Below are 19,028 nucleotides of genomic sequence, written 5' to 3'. Positions count from 1 at the left end.
GTATGGTTATTGCAACATGTGTATTTTACGTCATGTACGTATGGGTACAGTGAAAGATATAGGCTATCTTTCCTCAAGCTAATGGCTTGCTTCCCGGAGATATAATTTACCCCCTCAGTTAAGGAATTCAAGGCCATTTCCCATTTTTGAGGAACTTCCCTCGACCTGCCTGCCCTATGAGGTTTTACTGTATATCTTTCAATGTCATATCTACTGTTAAGGCAATGGAAATATTTAAGTTACCAGTGAACTTGTATATGAATACAGTGGAACCTCGATTATCCGTTCCCGGAAAATACGTTTTCCCGGAATATGCGTTCAAATTACGTGGTCCCGCGAGCATCGTAATTAAATCACGTTGTAAAAGTCCCGCATTATCCGTTCCTCGAAATAACGATTTCCCGGATCAACCGTCCAGAAATTCCAGTCCCATCAACGCTAAATCCTCGATCAATCGTTTTTTAATAAACTGCATCTCACAAAAGGACGGCTATGCCATATTTATGGATCTTGGCGTTAATTAAAGCAAGTACTGTACCGGTACTGGAAAAGCGATCGGCGGTGAACTTGCATAACGGACCATCTTAGCATCGCATTCGGGTGGTACTGTTTAGAGAATCTCGGAAATCATAAAGCAGAGAGTGGCGACAACAATTGCAAGGAGACACGGAGCATTTCGACAGCTCTGCTTGAAGACGGAACGAGTTTCGTCAAATGTTCGCACTTATAAAACGTCCACATTATGTCCAGGGTTAGATGTTTATATTTTTACTTTTTTCGATCGTACTGCCGAAGAGGTTTTTGGCACTTTGCTCAGGGCACTGCAGAGTAACTGGGCTTTCAGGCAGGAATCGAAACTGCTTCTTAACACAAATTCAGTATTTTTGATATCGTACATGATTATGTTAGCGAGACCAAAACACATGTTGCACCTAAATGTAATTTTAAAAAAAAGAAAGCCATGGGAGGTCTTGGAATTGCCTATTACTGTTTAGGTCCTAATGTAAGACTGGAAATTTTACGTTTTCGTGTTAACATACCAAAAACCGCAGTAGTTTTATTTGCGCACGTTACATTTTAAATAGTTGGTATAATTTGAAACTCGTACTGACATGTGCAGCGAGCGCGCTTTCCAGATGATCTCAAGGTCACGAATAACCGTAATTTCTGAAGTTTTGATATTTCTTTTATCTTTCCAATTTGATTGGATTTGTGACGCGCAGAACTGAATATAATGCATTCGAGAACTTAAGAATCGATACTTACATTCGAAACCATGTTTTCGAGTTCAACATAACCTTTAAAAGTCGACGTAGGCCTAATTTGCGCGGTACGAGATTTCCAGAAACTGACTACGAATAGTATACCGGAGACCAAATTACAATGAAAGATTAAGAAATGAACGGATTTCGCATTCATTTTGGGTGCTTTCGTATCTAATGTGCTTTATTTTATTAGATGAGAGAATTAAAAACTACCGTACTTGTGGTCGATTGTCGTTTGGCTTGGCGTTATTAGATTTTTCGAAGAGTTTGGCTAGCCTAATCAAAGTCGCTGAACTGAAAGAAGTTTTCACGGGAAACTGACGAAGATTCCCCTGTAAAACTGAATATAAAGTATCGAGATTTTGAACTCGCGTACCGGTAATTAATGCGGTTTCGTGGTCTAACATGCCCGCCTCTCATCCAGAGGCCCGGGTTCGATTGCGACCAGGTCAGACAATTTTACCTGGATATAAGTCTGGTTCCAGATCCACTCAGCCTACGTGATTACCTTTAATTGTGGGGCTATCTAATGGTGAGATGGCGACCCCAATCTACAGAGCCAGGAATATCGGCCGAGAGGATTCGTCGCACTGACCATGCGCCCCTCGTAATCTGGAGTCCTTCGGGCTGAGCAGCGGTCGCTTGGCAGGCAAAGTCCCACTGAGGCTGTAGTTTGGTTTGGTTTAGGAGTTTTGTAAGATTATAATTATACATATTTCATTTTTGTGATGTTTAGCCAAATTGTTGATGGTTTTCATTCATTCCCGGATTTTCCGTTTTCCCGTATTGTACGTTTTATTTTCATGGTCCCTCGAAAAACGGAGAATCGAGGTTTCACTGTAATTATGGAAAAATACTGGGGGAAAGGAAGGGATATCACCTTTGTTTCCTTGGATATAGAAAAGGCTTGTTATGAAAGCTTGCCTAGGGACAAGATCTGGGAATGTCTAACAAGAAGATAAGTACTAGAATCTCTTAGCAGGAAAGTGAAAATGCTCTATAGCCACTGTCAGAACTGTGTCCAAATACAGTATGAATATTTGGATTGGTTTGTCGGAACTAAGGGAGTGCAACAAGGCAGTGTATTGTCACCATTATTATTCATCACTCTAATGGACAAAATCATAAAAAAAAGTGAAACATCAAATTTCCCAAATTGATTTTTCAAACATTTGTTTTTACAGATGATGTAGTGATATGGGGCTGCACAGGCAATGAAAGTGAGCAGGCAAGGAGGGCATACGAACATTACGCTAGACGGAAAGAACTTAGAAGATGTCGAACATTTCCAATACCTTGGGAGCAATGCAACTCAAGACGGCTGCTGTTCAGCTGAAATTACCATCAGAGTTTAGAAAGGCGCCCATTTTTACCACCAAGTCAGGAACCTCCTTTGGGACAGTCAGTGACTTTGCTATCTATGAAGACTCTGTATAAGGCCTACTTCGTACCAAAAATAACATATGGACTGGAAACTTGCACCATCAACAGAAGGGATAACAGCAGACTTCAGGCTGCAGAAATGAAATTCCTGAGGTCAATGCTTCAGGAAACAAGGCGAGACAAGATGGATATCGCAAATAAAAGAAGATCTGCAAGGAAGAAGCATAGAATGGTGTACAGTTGAAGAGTAGGGAATGTACCTGTGCAGTCTGAAATGGAAAGTGCTCTTACACCACACCCGGGAAAATGGAGACAGTTGAATGATGATGCATAATCTGCTTTGATTTTACTTTGTTGTCATACCACTAGAAGCAAGCATTGCCACTGGGATCTCCCAGTCACAATCTATTTGTTAATAATAGAAAGACTTTAAAAGATAAAAATAGGAATGACGACGTCAGAGAGGAGATGCACAGCTTGAGTGGTTTTACATGTGAAGAGGGTGAGGGAAAGCCGAACACCAAGACAACACTTGGATAGGAATGTACAGGGGAAAGACTAATTGGACGACCCAGGAAAAGGCGGTTGGATCAGAGGAAAGAAGATCTACAAATAGAGGAGGAAACTGGGATATCGCAAGACATGAAGAATACCAAAAGAGCAGAATGGAGGCAAATCATTCATATACAACCTACTGCCTCACTGGAAGGATACAAAGACAACGATGGTGATGATCATTATTATTACATGAAGCTGGAAGCAGAAATGAGCCCTTAAAGACAGAGTAGAAATGGATGTAGAAAAATAAGGGATTTAGGAAGTCATCTGTTCTAGCACAGTGCAAATAAGGAGAACAATACTAGAGATGAGAAGTGTTACTCACTTGGAATGCCATCGATGTCATCCTCAATGGGCCTGTGTTTGAGAGCTCCTTTAAGAAGGGCAGCACCATCCAATGGCACACCATCCAAGTCCTCGACTTCCATCTCAGCCCCCTCGGAAAGTGGTGCACCGTCGATGTCGTCGTCTCTTGCTACATCATCTTCTTCTTCTGCCTCTCTGCTTGCTTCCTCATCAATCTACAAAGTAGATCAGATTTTTACATATTGTTAAATTACACTCAAATTTCTACTATAATCCCCCATTCCTGGTTACATATACAATCTCAAATAACGACCTGTAAGAACAAACAAAAGAAGATAGGGTGAATGTGCAGGGAAAAAAAAAAAAAAAAACAGGATGGACTGGCCACACTGTTCACAGAAAAAGCACAATTATGAAGGAAGCCCTAAAATAGAATCCCCAAGACATTTATATTAATGTTGTATTGAAAAGGTGGAACTGTCAAAACTTATTTAAATATTCATGTAACCGAACACAAATCTATTGATCTATATGTCACCCTCTTTAGGAAGGGATTTTTTTTCCTCAATCTGAGACAGCTACACTCGATAAATTGAAAGTCTTTGTAATACAGAAATCAGACTTCCAATTATGTGATTTAGAATTTAGAACACAAACTGTACATGCTGAGAGAATATTTTGGCAATTATTAATGAAAATAATGGTGTTGACTAGAGAAGGAGAAGGGGAAGGATAGTGAAAATTGTTGGAAAAGACCTTGAAACTGTAGAAAGACCGAGCTCGATAGCTGCAGTCGTTTAAGTGCGGCCAGTATTAGGGAGATAGTGGGTTTGAATCTCACTGTCGGCGCAGCCCTGAAGATGGATTTCTGTGGTTTCCCATTTTCACACCAGGCAAATGCTAGGGCTTCCTTCCCACTCCTAGCCCTTTCCTATCCCATCGTCGCAATAAGACCTATGTGTTGGTGCAACGTAAAGCAATTTAAAAAAAAAATTGTAGAAAGCTTCAGTTACTTGGCAAGTGAACTGATGCAGATTCAAACTTAAGATCAGTACTCAAGAACTTGATGTGGAAGAAGGCAGTGTAAAAAAAGTTATGTGGACTTATGGTTGCTGACAAAAACGGTAGGGAGTAAACTCTAGGCCAGTGAGATGATAGGAAATACAATAAAGGACAGAGTACGAAATGAGGATGTTAGGAAGGAAATTAAAGTGGGAAGGCTTTCAGACAGAATAGAGGGAAATCAATTGAGATTTTTTTTAAATTGTGTATTCTGCTTTTCCGCGTACTGCCTGCTACGTGATATTGTGGCTTTCTTCAAAACGCTGAATACAAAAGAATTACGATTTCACTCTATTTTCAACTACTGTGAAACACACTATATACACACCGAAGTGAAAGTGCGGAAAGCTACCCCTGCACGTTCCGGAAGACGCGTTCTATCGTGACATGGAGAAATTTTGAATTTAAATTACTCGTAAAATACGGTACTATTAAAAAAAAATGTAAAGTCAGTTCAGAATTAAAAGTCTGAATGGTTTTCTGTTTAAATATGTCATATGGGGACAGTTTTCTTCCATCTACGGTTGCACAAAGCATAACTGTACACTCAGCATCGAAAACTAGGCGTGTTGGTAACCTTGACGCAAATAAAACCCGCACCCCAATTTCTTGCCTCGAATTAAAAAAAAAACATGCGGGGATTATTCGTGTAAATACGGTATATATGGTTTTTTTTTGCTATTTGCTTTACGTCGCACAGACACAGATATGTCTTATGGCGACAATGGGATAGGAAAGGCCTAGGAATTGGAAGGAATCGGCCGTGGCTTTAAATAAGGTACAGCCCTGGCATTTGCCTGGTGTGAAAATGGGAAACCACGGAAAACCATTTACAGGACTGCCGACAGTGGGGCTCGAACCCACTATCTCCCGATTACTGTATACTGGGCGCATTTAGGCGACTGCAGCCATCGAGCTCGGTTCAAATATATTTGTGTAATATTGAGTGGTGCCTTTGGAAGGCCTTAACTTGTAACCGTTGGAGCAAAGTGCTCTTGAAAATTGTGTTTTGGGAGATTTCTCTCCTTGTCTAACTAAACGCAATATTAGTGATTTTGGGACCTTTGTAAATTATGAGCTTGAAGCTCAAAATTGTAATTTGCCAATTTTTGGTTTCCTTGTTTGTCGATTTTGTACCAAATTAGCTCTGTACCTGAAATCTTGTTCCTTCACCAAGTGAATAGTTTTGTTCGAATTTAATATCATATTTGACTATTGTAGATAGACCCATTCCAACCTGCACCTTCCTTCACGTTTGCGTTCCACAGAATACCCCGGAACATTGTCGATATTTCATTTGAAAGTAGGTAATGAGCGAAGGACAGACGGCCACTGGTGTACTAAGCTGAAATGGCGGGATTTGAAAACAAATGTTTGAATTTCACCAAAAAAATAAGCTAAAATCGGGAGAAATAATAGAACAAACGGGTAGTGGGAAAAACTTAAAATCGGGAGTCTCCCGCCTAAAGCGGGAAAGTTGGCAGGTATGAAAATAGAAAGAGGCACACCCAGCTTGCTGCAGCAGATAAACAATAATGAGACAGATCCAGCAGATAAATAATGATGAGGCAGATGGCTCCTTTCACCAAGTTTGTTAATGTAATTTTACATTGGCAGGCAAAAACTTAATACTCACAGCATTACTCAGACCGAGGAAGACGTTCTGCAGCCGGATGAGAAATTCTTTGGGATAGACGGCCCACTCTTCCCAAGCTCTGAACATCTGCATGACTCGGACCTTGAAGCCTTCTGCCTTCAGTCTGCTCTCTAGGCTCATATAAGCTGAGTGGACGTCCTGGAAAATCTGTAGTAACCGAGACTCCAAACTGAAAGAGAGAAAATCAAACCATCAAACTGTACGTAAAGGTAGAGCTCAAACTCTTACTAGGCAATATATATAAAACTGGAGTTGCGTGTCACAGAGATATGAAATTCACTGAAGACTAAACTTCACCACTTCTACAGCTATGGGAAATACGAGTGTTTTTGGAATTTAAGTAGTGGAAACTACCGAGAAAGAAACATGAGGTAAGCTGCTGCTGGAAAAAAAAAAAAAAAAAAAGAAACCACCTGCAAAAGGTTGGCTTTGGAGTGAATGAATTTACACAAAAAATCACAAATTTAGAAAAAATACAAAAATAAAACAATTGGGTTCAAGCAATTTAGAAGCTCACCTGTGCGAAATGGTTCAATGCTAACTACCACAGTATATTCTACAGTGTGTGAGCTGACATGGTAGAGAGCACTTTCCTTGCTACTGCAAATAATAATAATAATAATAATAATAATAATAATAATAATAATAATAATAATTTACTGTTTTTATGTCCCACTAACTACCTTTATGATGGTTTTCGCAGACGTCGAGGTACTGGATTTTTGTCCCGCAGGAGTTCTTTTACGTATCAGTAAATCTACTGATAAAAGGCCGGCATATTTCAGCACCTTCAAATACCACCAGACTGAGCCAGGATTGAACCTGCCAAGTTGGGGTCAGAAGGCCAGCGCTTCGAGCGTCTGAACCACTCAGCCCACCACTGTCATAAAAGGAGACTAAAAGGGGCCCCACAGGTTCTTAGGAGCATGGGTTGGCATCCACGGGGCCCTTACAGCAATCTTGGCATTGCTTCCATTTACTTGTGCCAGGCTCCTCACTTCCATCTATCCCATCCGACCTCCCTTGGTAAACTCTTGTTCTTTTCCGACCTTTATGGTATAAGGTAGTGAGGTCAAGGGATTCTTTCATTTTCACGGTGTTCGTAGCTCTCGTCTTTCTTTGGCCGATGGCTTCAGTGTTGGACTCTTCCACTTTTTCCTCTCTAATTAGCGTTTGCAATTTGCTTTACGTCACACCGACACAGACAGGTCTTATGGCGATGTTGGGATAAGAAAGGCCTAGGAGTGGGAAGGAAGCAGCTGTGGCCTTAATTAAGGAACAGCCCCAGCATTTGCCTGGTGTGAAAATGGGAAACCACGGAAAACCACCTTCAGGGCAGCCGACAGTGGGGTTCAAACCCACTATCTCCCGGATGCAAGCTCACAGCGGTGCGCGCCAAACCGCACGGCAAACTCGCCCGGCCTGATTGGTGTTAATTGAGGGTAGTTGACCAGTTGTACTTCCTACTAAAAGAACCACCACCACCTCCACACCTATAGGGTCACACAGAACTGGTAAAAGACATTACATTGTTTCGTCCTTCCTTACACAACATCCTCATTCTTCCAAGTGTCGTTGTTTGACCTATTTTCACAATGGAAATCTTAGATTTGCAAAATTTTGACAACAGAGAATCAAAGAAATGACACTTACCCTTTCCTGTAGTAAGAAGCGTTTGTTATTTTCACTCCGCAGTTATGCAGTATATCCGAGATCAGATACAGACGTGCAATCTGAAACAATAAGGAGTTCACATCATGAATAAAGCCTGCTAACCAGGAATGACAACTGAAGGTAACACAGTACATTTCAAATTCCTCATTTTTACCACTGCGACTTGGCCATTATTTATGACTGCTGCAATTCATTATCAAGTACTTCTGCTTTTGAAATGTATTACAATGTGTTGGACTCTTCCACTTTTTTCCCCTCTGATTAGTATTTGCAATTTGCTTTACGTCACACATGACATTAAAATCCACAGAATACCTATTTTATAACAATGAATAACACAAACAATATTGTGACAATGAAGGCCAAGAGTGCAGAACGGGGGTTGGGAAGGGGTACACTGCTGGTGGAGCAGACACACTGTGAGCAAAACAACAGCCCTAGCATATTGTTGCGGCACATGATAAAGAAGCTGGAAGGTGGCTTACAATGTAGAAGGCATCCAGAATGATCTGGAAGTAGAAATTGTGAGTATCTTTCGCTGGCCTATATAAAGAGCAAAGCTCAGAGCCAGTGGGGAGTAAGACGATTTTGATTGTGAGATTTCACAACAGTGACCGAGTGAACTGCTCTGGAAACTGCACCGTACTTTGACAGCCAGAGCACCATGTGTTCAAACACATGCACACCTGTTAATAAATGTAAATAGTAGTTTAACAAATATTAGACGACAGAAAAAGACTGCCTCTCTGAGTAGTGATTTCAGTTTTAAGGACCCTGAGAACCCATCAATATATTTTATTACCCAACTTGACTCTCCTTTTCAGAGGAACTTCCTCTTATCCCAAGTATTAAGCTCATATTTTATTTATATATTAAGAGTTTACTAAAAACAGTTTTGGCATATCCGCCAGTCCGTTCTACTGAACCGACCTGCTTCATTTTTGTTTCATTCTCTCTGGAATTACCTTCTGGTGATTCATGAGACATTGATAGGTCTCATAAGTTCAGCCAACTTTGAGTAATCATAAAATCAAATCATTAAATGATCACTCCAATAATTGCAGGCGAAGGCTTACCCTAACCCGCAATACATTCTGTACTTAGAAGGTTGCTAAGAGACTAACACTTTCATTAATATTCTGATACATGTGATATTCATTCTCAGCAATATCATTAGAAGCAACCATGAAGCCAGATATTATATAACACAGAGGAAGTGTACACTCTTTAATTCTCTGAGCTTCTGCAGCTTCTGAATATACTCAACAAATGGCAAAACTTTCCTAATAACAAACATGCTGTTAATAGAAAACATCGACATTCGCACAGATGGGAAGGTATCAAATATCTGTATGACTATTAGCAGTAATAAAGCGCAGGGACAACTTCTTGAGAAAGTGGGCGTCTACTTACACGAGCCAGTATTCAGTCATAGCCAATTCTTTGTTGCACTATCTCGGGCAAGATCGTTTGAAAATGTTAAGATCCAGATATGTCCGAATGGTTGACGCACAGTGAATATTGTATGGAAAGAAGTGTAATAAACTACTTTACGAATGAATCAATTATGTACAGGTATTAAATATTCATAAAACTATTGAAAAGGGCAGGCAAAAACAATATGACTGCAACAGACACATCAAGACAAATTACCTGACCTGTTACGAATACTGCAGAGCAGCACAGGTCCACTAGTTATTTTATTAATATTACCTAACTATTTAAAATGTGCTTAGAATTACTACTACTTTATTATAATAGACAATCATTTTTGGCCCTAATAGTAAATAAAATGCACAAGTAGATAACAAAATATGTAATTAACATCAAAGAGATTAGCAGAGAGATGTCGCTAGAAGAGAGGCGAGTGGAAAAATGAAAGAATCTATATGATTGGAGTGAACCCAACTTGTCAGATTATGATGCAGTTTAAGACAAATTTATATCTTACTCAGTTATGGAGTACATCATTAGGTAGAATTCATTTCTTGTAAATAAAGCACAAATTATTGCCAATTTCCTGTGTAATATTTCCTCAGAAAGAGACTTTAATGTCAACATATTAGAAGCAATGCAGATGTTCAGTGTGGCATAGAAATCACTGAAAGAAGAAATCATTGCAAACTACTTTGTAAAAACGGGAGTGGTTTATGCAGAAGACTACATTACAGAAATTGAAATGTTGGATGTTCCGACTATATGAACGTGGACTGTGATGCGCTGGTGCAAAAAAAGAAATCACTGATGAATTAAAATATGGCAGATATTGTGGGCGATGGAAATCCACGTGGTGATGAAGTGGAAGAGGAAGATGTTCGAGAGAGTTTGATGCTTGTGCAGGCAACAAACATTGCACGTAGTCTTTAAGATTTTCTTCCGTTATGGAGTGATGTGCCAGAATCTGTCTTAAATTCATGTGCAGTGGGGTTGGTGACTGCATTGAATGTTCTTTTTGGTCCACGAGTGTTCAAAAGAAAATCACACACTTTTCAAATAATGAAGTGCATCGGAACAATGTAAAATTTGATGTGCTGAAGATCCACAGAAAACGCCTTGCAACTACTGTATATGATTATTTTGTGTACATATACCCTAATTTTTCTATCATCTAATTGAATTGAAGAAACAGGCATGGAAATAAGTTTATTACGAAAAGTGAGGTAATGAAAATCAGTAGAGAAAACAGAAAAATGAAGGATGTTAGGTGTAAGGGAAAATTCTTTAAGAAATAGATGCTTTTAAATAATTAGGAAGTAAGCTAACTGGAAAAGGAAATATCAAGGAAGAAATATTGGAGAGGAGAGAAAATTGCTCAAACTTTAATTACTGTGTATCAGACATAATTAGAAATTGGAAATTACCTACCAAAGCAAAAATCATGATATATAAATCATCATATTATATTATTTGCCAATACTGACCTATGAATCAGAATGCTGGACTTGGACAAAAAAGATCCAAGTAGATTACAAGCGACACAGATGCCCTTTCTGCGAGGGATCCTGAGTAAAATGAGGAGGGACAAGATAAGAAATGGAACAATACAAAGCACGCTACAGGTCAACCCCCTAAAAGAAGCTATGGAGAGAAACACGCTGAAAAGAATGGGACAAGAAAGATTACCAAGAAGAGCTCTGGAGTGGACAGAAACTGGAGGAAGACCAAGAACAAGATGGAGGGATCAGGTGGAGGATCATGTTAATTGGAGAGGACTACAATGGAAGACAGTGATGAACGATTGACTGTGGGGGGAAAAAAAGAGAAGATTGGAAGAGGCTCTGTAAATGACCTGCATAAGCAGAAATGATTCAAGAAGAACAAGATCTGTAAATTCATGCTGGAATAAAGTAGATCCTGCAACGGATATAAAAACAGGTTAGTTTTTAGTAATTCACTTATTTCAGTACAACATTTCACTATAAAAATTTAATTTCTGAGTTCCCCTTAATTTTGTTACACTGGTATTTTACTGTACCTGCAGATCAGTTATGGAGGTTATGCTTACCTTTTTAGGAATCTGTGTCTGTAGGATGGATAGAGACTCGGCGATGCAGTCACAGATCTCCTCTGCGGCTTCACTATGCTCGATACAGAAAACCATGGCTTCGGCCACTTTCAGTCTCTCTGGGGTCATGTTGCGCAGCAGGTCTTCCAACCGATCTCTTTGTCTGCAGGAGGAGAGACAAACTGAACATTATACTTGTTACAGACACGAGATAAAAATAAGTTATCTTCAAGAGCTTGACTTACGTGTTGGACAGGCTGCCTTTCCTAGGTTCCTTCTCCTCGGCCTCCACCAGCTCATCTGGCATGCCTTGTGTATATGGATTCATAGGTGGTGGTCTCCATATTGAACCCCCTAAACAAAAAGCAATAGTTAAAATATTCTTAAAACTAATGGATACAGGTTCTGTTATCTGAATGACACTAACTTGGTTAATTCCCACCTTTTTAATCCAAAGTTCTCTGTGGTCTCTTGAAATTCCAATACAATAAACAGTTTAAAGCTTGTGTTTAGTTTGATGTAAAAATGCCACTCAGAACTCTCAAATTTTCAGAATGATGTATAAGTATGCTGGAACGCTGCTTGGACGGAAGAGAAAAATACTGTATAATTGTGTTGGCCCTGCAAATGGGAGTTTAAGCTAAGAAAGGGTTGAAGCTCTTGGCCACCTGAGGTTGTGTTCTTTGAACAGTCTTCTCGGTAACAAACTTTCAGTTTCTGTAACTAGGAAAATCTGCTCATTAGGTCTAAACTCAGAACTCCATGTAGAGTTTATTACTGACAGCTGTCAGCAGATGAAATGAGACATTTCACTGGCTACTGAAGACTTGGAGGACTCTTGGTAAAGTATCTGTCATTTGGTAAAGTATCTGTCATAAATTGCAAATGGATTATGAGACAATGGCTAAGCTTTGCTACTGACCCAAAACTAAAAAGAGAATGCATACTGCTTTTGTTTACAGGAAACTGCTAGCAGTACACTGTGCCATGTCAGGATACCATCTTTTGATTTTTCAGTATGGCACCGAGGCCAGCCTGGTTCAGTGAAACTGCAAAGTATGGGTCATGCTGAATTTGAGATTCGGGCAAGTGTGGTGTGGTTACTTAATTTAAATTTGTGGTTAATTTACTATTCTTTTCAAGACCCTTCTGCTTCAAATGAGCAAAGTTCCACTTTTATTCAGGAATGTTCTTGTTACTCCTCAGTGTTTGTGTCTGCTAGTGGCACTGCTGTCTCTATTCTGATTCAATTGCCATATGTCAGCAATGCCTCCACTAGTTACGAGGAGATGGTAAACAATTGTCTTTTTTAGGCACAGTCTTTGTAAGTATACCTAGTCCTAAAAGGGGTCAGAGATCTTAAGGAAAACTTGGTGCGAACTGTAAGCGAAGCAAGAGCCCCCTGTGGATCAGCAGTAAACACTCACTGCGAGTGACTGATTTGTGGCTGCAGGCCCAATAAACTTCATCGCCTGAACACATTACCTGGGCATTTTTATAACACATTTAATCGTAAATGCTATTCCTCCTTTCAAAAACTTCCTCAAATGCAGTGGGAAAATCATATCTAATCATATTCAATCATTTTGAAAATCACATTTGGTTCAATTTCTCTGCACACAGAAGTGTTACAAATAGCAGCTCAACACACCATAATCTAGTGAAAACATCACTTTGATTAGAGGAAACATTGGGGTGTCAGCATTAGCTGGACCACCTGGCTTAACTCATTGGACCCGAGCCACAGAACTGTTCCGCTGTCTCACTTTACTACGTAATTCAACTTTCCCTCAAGAGATGGCCCTCTCCAATGTTAGATGCTCTTTGCTAATATATATTGATAATGTAGCTTGATAATATTAGTTTGAAGCGAGCAAAGATGGCAGGTAGTAAACGACTGAAAGTTACCAATATACAACCCCTTTTAGGAAGTAATGATTACGAATGTAATTTTTTCAGTGAAATTATTAGTAGTGTTAATAACAGTGTGAGTAATGCTCCTAACGAACAAATAGACGTGGAAATCGACAAGGAAGTGCAAGGAGATGACCGTGTTACAGCTCCGCATGATGCTAACAAAATAAAATATATTTAAAGTACTCCTTGTTCCGCGGTTTATGGTATGAATGCCGTTTGTTTTTGTGTATATTTAAATCTTAAATGCTCTTGTAAGTAAGAAGTTTCTCATCATGCGAAGCATCACTAAACTTCCTGCCCCAATGCAGTTTCAATCCAACAGATATGCAGGGCTCAATGGGTTAATGTACTGCGTTAACCAAGAAAATATTTATGTGTGGGTGAAAGGAAGTTATCCAACTAGGCAACTGAAGCTCACCAAAATGTATTGTATAAATAATTCTTCAAATCTCCCCATTACTACAGTAGCATACTTTCAGAAAATGTAAATACTTACCTTTGAACATCCGGAACTCTAGAGTTCGCCAGCGTAACTGCAAGTCTCCTTGTAAGAGAGAGTAAAGTTTCCACCGGTAATACACATGAGCTGGACTTTGATTCTCGAACAGAAATCTGAAAATAATATGTTCACCAGAGTTTAGTGAATGGGTGAATGACTGTTACCATTTTCATGGCCAACTTTTATTTCCACACACACCAGGACGAAAGTTCCACTTACCGGAACATGGGGTTGTTGATCTCCCGATTCATAATCATTGCTTCGAACATCGGTCCTTCCCGTATGACAAACTCGATCATGCGATGGATCAGCATGAGAAGGTTTCTGCAATTCAAGCAAACACAACACATATTGCCTCCCCTCCTTCCCGCGGCCGATCCACTCCCAGCGAGAGAACATTGGGGCCCCCTAGAGGGCCCCTCCCCGCTCAAGTGCACTATACTAGACACCCTGAGACTTTAAAATGAGACTCGTCTTCCAGTAACATTTAAACGAGTTCACAGTGGCTCTGCAAATTGGAAGACATGAAGATTTCTAAAAGGAATGAAAGGGTCACTGGGAGAGGCAGGGAAAGAACACGAGGAAACCAATACTTTTGAACAAGATAATTCAGGACACCTGAATGTGAAAAGTCATAAAAAATTTGGTCAATTTACATTTTGGTGTTTCACTTCTATTAGAGTAAGCTTTCCTGAATATGTTTATGTTCTTGCCACAAAAGTGTATCCTAAATGTATCCAATATATTTCCTTAATTTTTCCCAGGAACCATAAAACTAGAGCCCTCAGTACTCTTCTAGAAGACCTGCAAAAAGATTTTCCCCTATTTATGATTCCTTTCCAATATTACGGGTTACCATTTTGAAAAAAAAGCCTAAAATACAAAATTTGTAATTTTAAATCGTAAATATAGTACTTCAAAATTAATTATGTTTAATGAGGATTACACAGATAGATCATTTCTAAAAATCTGAAGAGAGCATTTTATAGCCAGCAGCACAATTTCTAGTCTGCTTCCCACGAGCAACCCTGTTACCGTAACCATATGGAGATGATAGTACTTGGTCTTAAAACACTGTATTGTAGGCCCGTAGATGTTCTTTCCCTCAGTGATCGACAGTTGCTCTTTGTCCATTTCAAAATGGACGGTGGGATCAATAATGAAACTAGTTCCACTGCTATGATGTTAACTCTGTGGGTACTTCAGTTTCGAGCATTACAGCAGACCTCTTTGTACGCCTCTTAACGCCCCTCAGTCAGGGCTGACGCTATTTTACATCTTATGAGATGAAGTTTTCTTCATGTTAGCAAAAGCCAGAAACCTGTGTGTGTTTCATTCTCGTTGCAGTGTCTGCTACAAGTACCATCATGACTTCTTCCATGGAGTATTGCACTAACCAACTCCCGAATTATTAAAGGAAAAAAAATGTTTGAGAGCCCAATTTAATTAGATACACTTTCCTATTGGTACAAGTACTATTTACATCCCTGTCGATGAACAAAAGAGGCGAGCAGTTTGGTAGTTTCCTAGATATGAACATACAAAATATGCAGGTATCACATCCAGGTGCCCTTAAAAATTTGTGTGTTCACATCATTCTGCATTCCCTGAGGCTAACAAACCAAGCTTTTGGTTTTAATCAAGTGTTGATTTCGTGATCATAGCCCAGGTCAAGTTTAATGTGAAAAATCCAAACGGTAGGGACGCGACATTCCATAAAAAAAATTCTGCATGCATTGGCTGCGATTAAAATGGGCTGCCTTGGTGAGAAGCCAGTAACAATGTCATTCAACCTAAAACAGATAAATATCCCCCCCAAAAATACAAAAGAAACTAATGTATAAACAGCGGAGCACCAACAATTTTATTTAAAGTGGACACCCTCCTAACTGGCCTACTCGGGACCGGAGCCTTTGTTGGATCACTAAATAACTCGTTAAATCAACAAAATTAAAATCAAGAGCCTATCTACATAATCCATTGAAACCTATTATGCTTATAAAGTTCTTTTAATTACAGTAATCTGCAGTACTACAAACTGTTTGAACATGAAAAGATTAATATAGGAGAACAACACTACATACACTACAGTCATCCACCCGGAGGCTCTGTATGCCATCGAGTGTCTGTGACTAAACAGAAGAGGTGCGATTGAAAAACTGGAAGTCAGAGAGAGAAGAATTCTCAGAAAGGTCCTAGGCCTCGTACTAGAAGATGGGGAGCATCAGAGAAGTGACAATTCAGATCTCTACTCCTGGACAGAGGAACTCTCAGTCTGAGCTAGGAAAAGGGCAGTTTTATATGGTCACGAGGCATGTCTGTCTCCCAACTGCCTGTTCATTTTCTGGCGAAACATAAAAGTCTGAACCACCTGGCTGACAGAGACTGAGAACATAAAAGAACTGGGAATTACATACTTAAAAAAACAGATAGCCTGTGAGATAGATTTAGAAGCAAGGATGACGAACAAAGATATCCCTTGGTCACCAGAGCTACAGTGGGAGAAGATGTCACAATACTGGGCAAAGATCAACACTCCAATAGTTGAGCAAGCATGGTCCTAAGCAGGTCTTCTATTGAGAAGCAGAATAATAATACTAAGAGTATGTTTATACCAACGTGACTACCTGCCATGATACAAAATATCAGGTCCAGTTCATCATTGCGAATCCGTATTGAAAGTAATCTTATGATAAATGTAAGAAATTTATTTCTCCTCAACCTATTCAATACAACTCAATATGTTGAAGTTAGATTATATACAAAATAATAAGGAAATGCATTCCAACACTGTGCCATTTTTCATGATCTTGGACCTTCGCATGTGTTCTTAATATAATCTTATTCAAAAGTAATGAATAAGTTCTAATTTTTTAGTTTGTAACTAGCTCAGAAATACTTTATATTTTTATATTTATGTCGTTCTACTCGAGCACCTACGTTGAACAATTTATTAGGGAACAACTTAATGAGGCTGTTGTTGATATGTCATTAAACCATGTTCTTCCATACAAATGATCATATAAAAACATGTCATCAGACCTTCTTCAGTACAAATGATAAAAACATTTCAACAGCCTCATTAAGTTGTTCACTAATAAATTGTTCAACATAGGTGCTCAAGTAGAACTACGACATAAATATAAAAATATAACGTCTTTCTGAGCTAGTTACAAACTAAAAAATTAGAACTTATTCGCTACTTTTGAATAAGATTATATTAAGTACACATGCCAACATCCAATATTATGAAAAATGGCACAGTGTTGGAATGCATTTCCTTATTATTTTGTATATAATCATTTGCATTGTTCTATACTCACTCTCATCATTTTGTAACAATATTTCTAAACTTTCATTCATATTAAACATTGAGCATGGCCATCAATATTGTTAATTTTCACTCGTACCTAAATCAAGTTACTCATATAATGATGGCTTTTTAAAGTGAATTTTTTGAATGTATTCAATACTTGTAGTAGATTTTAGATCAATTTTAACCAGGTACCTGATATGGTTTGAGGTAATGATACGGCTAATGATGCCACATATGAAAGGGTGAAACATATCCCAATGATTATTTTAATGAGGATTTAACTCTAACTTTAACATATTGAGTTGTATTGAATAGGTGGAAGAGAAATAAATTTCTTACATTTATCATAATGGTGCTATTAGCCCAAAGTGAACAGACTCTAAACAGCTTGTGAGGAGTATGGAATGAGGATTAATAAGAAGAATACAAAGAGTATGGTAGATTGGATCAAGATTGCTCATGAACGTACTGAATTCGTATTTTGACAGAGCAATAACTGAAGACCAGGAGATGAAAACCACACCTCGCTCTCACTAATGAAGTGAAAAGGACAGCTGGCTAAAGGACTGAGGAAAAGACCTGTCAAGTGCTTTGTCTGGCATATGGCGCTCTATTGAGTAGAGACATGGGCGCTGAAAGGAGACTGGAAGCAGGTTGAGATGCAAGTCTGGAGGAGAATTGAAAAGATAAGCAGGGTAGATAGAGTGAGAAATGCAGAGGTGCTAGAAAGAGTTGGAAAAACGAGACTGTTAAAGAAATAGGAAGAGACATTGGATTGGACACTGAACGACACAGGATTGCTAGTTAGTAGATGCTCTTAAAGGGTTGGTGAATGGAAAGACAGATAGACAGTATCAAATGGTAGAGAACAGAACTAAACTACGTCACAATGGAGTAGGGATAGAGAAGAATACGTGGAGAACTACCTGTGAAGACCTGCCTTAGGTAAGAACATTTACTATTATTAAATGCCTATTTGTAAAAAAGAAATGTATACACGATGGGTACCAAGCCTGAAGGTTAGTTGGATCCTCAACAGCTCTGTCATCAACTGTTATAGATGGCCTTGCCATCACTCAACAAGGCATTCTCAGGAAATGAGGAGTTACACATTTTTCCGTTGCTTTCCTCACAAAGAATCGGCTTGCCAACCCCACTGCAATGCATGCACTAACTGACCCTATAATACATTTGATACTGTCAATGAGATTGAGACAGGTCATAGAAAGTAACAATTTTGTTCTAGCCCAAGCCACTGTAAACACACTGTCTCACCAGCAAAGAAATTAAATCAGGCAGTAACAGTGGTTCTCTGTTATAAAAATGTTCCATTACATTTAAAAGATATACAAAGCTATGGCTCATCCAAGCACGAACGTTGGGCGACAAAGGAAAAGGTTGAAGAGAAACTTAACGTTGCTGAAATGAGGACGCTATGCTAAGCTCATGGTGTGACCAGGCTGGACAAAATCTAAAATGACATTTGCCAATCTCTGACAGTAACACCAATCTCAGAAAAATTGAAAGAAAGCTGTTTCAGATGGTTTGGTCATACTGAAAGAAGACCAGAAGACTATGCAGCCCTCCCAATTGAAAGTATAGTGCTACAGGGTAAATTTAGCACTGGAACGGCAAAAATGAGATGGAAAGCAAGAATTATGAAGGATTTGAAAAATTACGGTGCTGATTCTGCTAGGGTCCAAGACAGGAAAAATGTTTTTTTTTGGTTACAATTGGCTTTACATTGCACCGACAAAGAAAGGTGTTATGGCGACGATGGGATAGGAAAGGCCTAGAAGGAAGGAAGGAAGCGGCTGTGGCCTTAATTAAAGTACAGCCCCAGTATTTGCCCGATATGAAGAAATACTGGAGTAAGAGTGACCAGA

The 19,028-nt window shown here is 39.2% G+C and overlaps 1 protein-coding gene across 2 annotated transcripts in view; it reads right to left on the bottom strand.

Annotated features, from left to right (window-relative positions):
* The window catches only part of LOC136882117 (U2 snRNP-associated SURP motif-containing protein), a 238,506-nt gene that overhangs the window by 27,476 nt on the left and 192,002 nt on the right, over positions 1–19,028 (bottom strand). For both annotated transcript variants that reach the window (XM_067154643.2, XM_067154642.2), the window contains 7 exons: positions 14,046–14,150; positions 13,824–13,939; positions 11,656–11,764; positions 11,411–11,573; positions 7,885–7,964; positions 6,211–6,400; positions 3,532–3,727 (listed from right to left, as the gene is read on the bottom strand). In XM_067154643.2, the coding sequence (XP_067010744.2) occupies positions 3,532–3,727; positions 6,211–6,400; positions 7,885–7,964; positions 11,411–11,573; positions 11,656–11,764; positions 13,824–13,939; positions 14,046–14,150 (959 nt within the window). The remainder of the gene's footprint in view (positions 1–3,531; positions 3,728–6,210; positions 6,401–7,884; positions 7,965–11,410; positions 11,574–11,655; positions 11,765–13,823; positions 13,940–14,045; positions 14,151–19,028) is intronic.

Source organism: Anabrus simplex, chromosome 10, assembly GCF_040414725.1.
Source record: "Anabrus simplex isolate iqAnaSimp1 chromosome 10, ASM4041472v1, whole genome shotgun sequence".
NCBI lineage: Eukaryota > Metazoa > Arthropoda > Insecta > Orthoptera > Tettigoniidae > Anabrus > Anabrus simplex.
The sequence above is the reverse complement of the archived record's forward strand: the minus strand, read 5'-3'. Positions and strand labels throughout refer to the sequence as shown.